This window comes from Chaetura pelagica, unplaced genomic scaffold (genome assembly GCF_000747805.2).
Source record: "Chaetura pelagica isolate M959 unplaced genomic scaffold, ChaPel_1.0 scaffold415, whole genome shotgun sequence".
Classification (NCBI taxonomy): Eukaryota; Metazoa; Chordata; class Aves; order Apodiformes; family Apodidae; genus Chaetura; species Chaetura pelagica.
Window position 1 is genome coordinate 692423 of NW_009953398.1, and position 7007 is coordinate 699429.

Below are 7007 nucleotides of genomic sequence, written 5' to 3' on the forward strand. Positions count from 1 at the left end.
TTCAGCAGCAGCCCAGGCTGCAGAGAAAGGGACATGGGGTGCAGGAGAGATGGTGCCTTCAGCAGCGTTAGAGGAGGCTGGGCTTCAGTAACTGGCTTCCCATGTGGCTTCAAAGGTCTCCAGAGGCTCCAGAGCGTGTCCTTGCACACTCATACACGCAGCCACCTTCTCTCATCCCTGTGTCACTGAGCAGAAGGAGGCAGCTGGAGCCCTGGGGCGCTCAGTGGCTGTGGAAGAAGGTCCTGTCTGCACTTCGGGTAGCAGAGGCAGGAGCTGGGGCAGGCAGGCGTGCCCTCTGCTGATGAGCTGCCTGCTGTGCAGCGCAGCTGGGCCAGGGACAGCAGGGACAGCCGTGCTGGGTCCCCAGTGCCAGCAATGCAGGGTCCCCAGCGCCAGCAAGACAGGGTACCCGGCGGCAGCAATGCTAGGTTCCCAGCTCCAGCAATGCAGGGTCTGCAGTGACAGTGGTGTAGGGTCTGCAGGGATGACAATGCAGGTCCCAACATGCCAGCAACACAGGGCACATGGTGACAGTGATGTGGAGAGTGAGGTGGCAGCAGTGCAGGGGCTGTGGTGGCAGTGGTCAGTGTCTGAGGTGGCAGCAGTGCAGGTTGCAGTGTCTGGGATGCAGGCATGAATTCAGGTTTCATGGTGCAGCACAGGGGCTTGGCCATGCTGGGTCTCCTCCCAGCCATGGGCTCCGGCTACACGTGTCCCCACACTGTCCCCTGCCACCATCTACTTCTACCCTTCCCAGAACCTGGATCAGCCAGGAGCTCAGCTGCACTGGGATGATTCTCCAGTACCCAACAGCAAGAAGGCCATTGCCTACCTGCACGGGGGGGACTGAAGGTGTTGCTACCTCACTTGGCCATGAAGCCTAGGCAAGGGAAAGGGCTTGTATCTGGGCAGAGGAGCATGTCCCACATCCAGGCAGCTTGTGGGTAGCAGGACCTCACCAGTGCTGGGTGGGATTGCAAGGGCTGCTGACAGCACCCAGCAAAGCAGGTCTGCTTTGCTTTGCTTTGCTTTGCTTCCTTCTGGCTTGGCCATGTCCTGCCCCACACCATGTGGGGATGTCTCTGTGCTGGGAACAGGGGGGTCCCGCTTTGAGTGAGCAGGATCTGGGGTGGTGCAAGGATGCACAGGTAGCCAGGCAGACCTAGGAGCAAAGGGACAGGGCTGGAGCAAGGTTGGCACAGAGCTGAGGTCACTGCTGAGGCCAGAAGGTGGAGTGGTCTCATGGATCCCCAGCACCAAACTCTCAGAGCTGTTCAGACCTGCCACTGGGCCCAGGGACTTGTAATTTGCTGTGAAGCCCTGTTGGACCTTGCAGCAGCATGGACCAGAAGGAAAGGCAGCAGGTGACTCTGGGAGCTGCCTCCAGATTTAGTGGTGACAGGCACCAGATTGTCCCACCCCAGCCATGTCTTCAGTATCCAGGACTCCAAAACTGGGCTCCAGGCATTGCTCACCTGTGGCCTTGACTGTGCAGAGACACAACTTCTAGGGACACTGACAAACACCGTTTGCTGCCCTGTGCAGGGGCTCAGGCTCTCCACAGCCAGACAGATGCTGCAAGATGGGGGCTGACTTCTTCATCACCCAGAACATTACAAAGCCACAGGAGCTGCATCTTCACCACAGCTGGTGTCCCCAGGGGCTGTGACAGGCAGGGGATAGGCAGGGCTGGGAAAGCCACCACTGGAGACACATCACTGCTCTGATACACTTGTAAGAAGAGGACTTGGAGAGAGCTTTATTTTATTTTTTTTTCATAGAGATTTTTAATGCTTATTTTTTAACAGACTTGGTTGAAAGTTTTTGTTTTCTACAATAATTCAATGTAAAAATCCCAGTACAATATACAACGGCTTGACATTTGGAATAAGAAATCCAGCTTGGGCAGACACGTGAGTTCAGCTAGTTTCTAACACAGGTAGCAAAATTCCCTCCACCCTCCCCCAGATTTCCCAGCCAGGAAGGCATGTGAACAGAAATGCTTTTACAAATGTCACTCCCACCCCATCAAGACACTGGCTGCCCTGTCCCTGCCTGGACTGCAGTGGGACAGTCCCTCAGATGCATCACCTTGGAAAGGGTAAGGTCCTCTCCATGGGATGGCAGGGAGCCTCCAAGGTTGGAAGGCACAGTCTGCAGTCAAGCCAGGCTGGTTGGGCCTTGTGCGTGAGTGATGCAGGATGCTCTCCTGCATGCAGGTCCCTCAGGCTGTGGGGCTTCTTCAAGATGGAGAGCAGACCCATCCTCCCCTTGGCAGCAGCTCCAGCAGCCTTGTGCCCTAGTGCAGCCATAGGTCATTGGAAGGGGGTGGCCATGGCCCTGTGTAGCCCAGACCAAGGGAAGGAAAACAAAGATGATGCAATGGTCCCTGGCTCTAAGGTCTGAGGGGTCATCTTAGGGATAGCTTACTGGCCTGGGAGCTGACAGGCTTTCAGGAAGCCACTTGGGCCTGGCCCATGGTACTCAAGCAGCCTGGAATGGTCCCTTTTGAACAACCTGGAGTGGTTCTGCTCAAGCTACATGAAGTGGTCCAGCTTGAGCAACATGGGAAGGTTCTGCTTAAGCTACATTGGATGATCCTGCTCAAGCAGCCTGGAGAGGTCTTGCTTGAGCAGCATGGGATGTTTCTGCTCAAGCACTGTGGGATGGTCTTGCTTGAGCAGCATGAGGTATTGCTGTTCAAGCAGCATGGGATGGTCCTGCTGGAGCAGCATTAGGGTGATCCTGCCAAAGCAACCTAGAGTGGTTTTGCTTGAGCAACACAGAATGGTCCTGCTGGAGAAGCATGGAGTGGTCCTGCCTAAGTAGTGTAGATGGTTCTGCTTGAACAACATTGGGTGGTCTTGCTTGAGCACCATGGAGCAGCTGCAAGTGGCAGGGATAGTTCCTCATGTCCTGCAGCATCCCAAGCACTGCATTCAAAGCCATGTCTGGCCTTTCTTGTCCCTCTTGGAAATCCTACACTGCTTGGAAAAGTCTCCTAAAGATGCATGTGCTTGAAGAGATCCCAGGGAGCTCTGGTCGAGCAACATGTTCCAAAATAGTTATTGCTAATACTAAATGAGGACATTGGTGACTTTATCTAGCTGAGTTATGAAACCTTCCAAGGGCAGAGATCCTCATACTTCCCCAGTGACCAGTTCCAGCTGCCCCAGCCCTAGGGAGAAGTGTTTCCTGATGTTCAGCATGAACCTCTGGGTCTGCAAGGTGTGGCCATTACCTCCACTATGAAAGTACCTTGAGTAGAGGATGGGGTGGAAGGCTGGTTCTCCATCCAACCTAGCCCCACATCCCATCCCCAACAGTGAGGGCCCTTCCCATCTCATCATGGATGGCTGTGCTGGTGAGAGCCTTCTTGGGTTGGTAGGGGATGAAATACAAGGCAGGGGAAGGAGAAAGAACAGGAGAAAATAACAGCAGGAGTCAGATGTGCCCAGAGTAAAAGAGTGAAGGGAGGATGGAGGAGGAATGGGAGAGGCCAGGCTGGGAGAAGATGGGAGGTCAGGATGGTGTTGGGAGGTGAAGAATTGAAAGGACAGTGAGAGAGGGAGGTGTGAAGTAAGGGAGGATGGTTGGAAGTCAGGAAAGGATGGAGGGGAAATCTGTGAGGTAGATGGGACACTTGGAGGATAAGGAGGGATGGGGAGATGGGGAGAGGTGGAAGAGTATGAGGAGAAACAGGGAGACTGTGAGAGGTGAATGACAAGGGATGGTGAGATTGCCAGAGGCTGAGTATGAGGAGGGACAAGACAAGAGGTGACAGAGCATGGAAAAAAGGATGGGAAACAATGAGAGGTGGAGATTCACAGGAAGGACAGAGAGACTGAGGTGGAGGAAGAGGTATGACATGGAGGATGGGGGAGAAGGTATGGGACATGGTGGAAAGTGGAGGACAATGAAGAGAAGGGAGGTTGGAAGAAGACAAGGAGGAATGGGCAGATGGTAGGAAGTCGAGGAAGAGGAAGAACAAGCAAATAGTGGGTGGTGTTGGGGCATGGGCAAGGATGGGGGACAGTGGAAGGTAGAGGAGGATGAAGGTGAGAAAAAATGGAAAACAGGGAGAGTTAAGATGTAAGGTGGCAGAGAAGAAGGAGGGATGGGAAGATGGAGATAAAGGAAGGAGGGATGAGGAGACACAAGAGGGAGGGGGCATGGTGGGTAATGGAGGAGCATGGCATGGCATGGAGGGATGGGACACAGTGAATGACAGCACAGTCTGGAAGGTGTGGAAGGAGGGGTGGGATGTGAAGGGGCTGGAGAACAGGGAGGTGTGTGAGGTGGTGGGTGATGGTGGAACACAAGAAGGGATAGGACATGATGGAGGATGCAGGAGCACATGAAAGAGGGACAGGACATGGTGGCCAGTGGAGGAGCACAGAAAGGAAGAATGGAAACTGGTGGGTGATGGAGGAGGACAGCAAGAAGGGAGAGGACACACTGGGTCACAGAAACACAGGAAGAAGGGATGGCATGGGTGGACAACAGAGAAGAAGCAGGAGGGGTTGGACATGAAAGATGGAGGTATACTGGAAAAGGGATGGGATATGGTGAGTGATGGAGCATGGAAAGGAGGAGTGGGATGGGTGCATGATGAAGGAGCATGGGAAGGAGGGCTGGGTTGGGTTAGGTGGGGGATTAAGGAGCAGAATAGAGAAGGATGGGATCTGCTGGACAATAGAAAAACACATGAAAGAAGGATTGAGGGTCAAGGATTGAGGGTCAAGGACAACAAGAAAGAAGGATAGGACAGGAGGGATTAGAGCAGGGATAAGGAACAGGACATGAAGGATGATGGAGGAGCAAAAGGAGTGTTGGGTCATGATGGGTGATGGAGAACCTCAGGGAGGGACAGTTTAATGTATCTGGAGGAGGCTGGGACCTGCAGGTGATGAGAGGCACAAGGGCAAGAAGTCATGGGCAGCGATGGGAAAGGGGATGAGGGTGTCCACATGAAGGCTGGGGTGAGCTGCTGGGCAGGATGGGACAGGGGCTTAAGAAACACCAGCATCACAAGAACAATGCAGAGCTGAGGGGGCCTGGTGACAGCCCTGGCAGTGAGGCCATGAAGGACCCACGGGCGATGGCAAGGAGCCCTGGTGGCACAGCACAGCTGGGGTCAGCAGACAGGGATGGAGCTGGGGAGACACAGGATGAGGAGAGGATGTGACACCGGGCTGGGCAGCTGGCAGGATGGCAAAGACAGAGGGACAAGATCTAGACACACCCTTCCATGGGTGCCCACACTCCCCTCCACAGCAGCATCAGTTCCCAGACAGGACAGGCATCACAGTCCCCCCTGCAGCACAGGGATGCAGCACAGAGGGGGGGTGCAGGGTGGCAGGGCCTTTATTCATCACAGGAAAAGCAGGCATGGTGGAGGGCAGCAGGGGAGGGGGGCAGGGGCTGTCATCGGGGCAGATGATGCCCTTCATGCGACCTGGGCATGGGCTGGTGAGGGGAAGCAGGAGGATGGGGCAGGGACAAGAGTGGCTTTGCCCAAAGGACCTCAGGCTTTGCCTCAGGCTGGGCACTGGTGCGTGGGGAGGGCAGGGGCTGTTGTGGGGAGGACAGGGGCTGGCTCAACCACCTCCACATCTCAAGCACATTTTCCCTCTTGCCTTTGCAAAACCCTTGGCTCAGCCCCCAGCCCCATGGGAGGACGCCCAGCACCTCTATCTATTTACAGAGTAAGACAGAACTGACCAAGATTACAAAGAATTCAAAGGCATTTGTAAAAATGAGAAACCACATTCCAGAAATAGAGTCTTTAAAAAAAACCAAAACAAAACAAGAAAACAAACCAAAACCAAACCCCCCTGTTATCAATGAAAATGCTAAAAACCACCCCGAAAGGATCTCTGTACAGCAGGAGAGTGCCCGTGGCAGCTGCTTCTCCGTGGCAGGCAGGGATGCTGCCCAGCCCCGGTGCTGGTGAGGGTGGCAGCACCTGCCCTGTGTGACTCCCCCGGGTGACGAGGGTCCCCCCCGAGGGGCTGGGGAGGTGCCACACAAGCAAAAGGCCATCGGTGCTGGGCCTGCTGGGCCCTGGTTGATGCTGGTGTGTCCAGAGACACAGGCAGTGAGTGAGTGGCCGTCGCGGAGATGCTGACGGAGGCTGCGACGTGGCAGGGATGCAGCCTGTCTGCTGTGGGCAGCGAGCGGCTGGACAGGAGGGGGCAGCAGGAGCAGTTCTTAAGTGCAGCTGCAGGATGACAGCAACGGCACAGAGCCCCTGGAGCAATGCTTGGAGGTCCTGGAGCAATGTCACAGAGCCCTAGAGCAACGTGCAGAGCCTCTGGAGCAATGCACAGAGCTCCAGAGCAATGCACAGAGCCCCTGGAGCAATGTCACAGAGCTCCAGAGCAACTTGCAGAGCCTCTGGAGCAGTGTACAGAGCCCCAGAGCAATGCTTGGAGGTCCTGGAGCAATGTCACAGAGCCCCTAGAGCAAGTCACAGAGCCCCAGAGCAACGCACAGAGCCTCAGGAGGTGGAGGCACCTTCAGACAGCACCATCTGGATGAATCCCTGCCTGGCCCCGTGGCAAACAGCTTGAAAATAGGTCAGGCAGCAGCCTCTGGAATTGCTTTTCTCTCCTGGGGCTGCACAGAGGCACCAAAGCTGCTCTGCGTGGGGCTGGATGCAGCCCCCCAGCTCTGGGAGCCCTGCAGCAGCAGGGGGGCTGTGGCTGCTGCCCCCCTCCCTCCTCAGATAAGGCTTTTTCTGGCGGTGGCTGAGGCCCGCGGGGCACGGGCCGGGCTGCAGCCTCCCAGCCCACAATCCCTTAATCCAATTGGCGCATCTCCAAGGGAGCTCATTTTGGTATTTTTAAAATGCACTTGGTTTTACATTGCAGGCTGTCCGGAGTGGGGCAGAGCCAAATGTGGGGAGAGAGAGAGGGAGAGAGAGAGGGGGGTCTCGGCAGGAACTCTGAGGGGTCTGGGAAGGGTCTGGAGGGGTCTGGGAAGGGTCTGTGAGGGGTCTGGGG

General features: G+C 55.6%; 1 protein-coding gene across 1 annotated transcript in view; it reads right to left on the minus strand.

Moving 5' to 3' along the window:
- Nucleotides 1-424: 424 nt before the first annotated feature.
- Nucleotides 425-7007, minus strand: part of SOGA1 (suppressor of glucose, autophagy associated 1) — a 22565-nt gene continuing 15982 nt past the window's right edge. Inside the window, exon 17 of the mRNA XM_009998392.1 lies at nt 425-476. Within this exon, the coding sequence (XP_009996694.1) occupies nt 425-476 (52 nt within the window). The remainder of the gene's footprint in view (nt 477-7007) is intronic.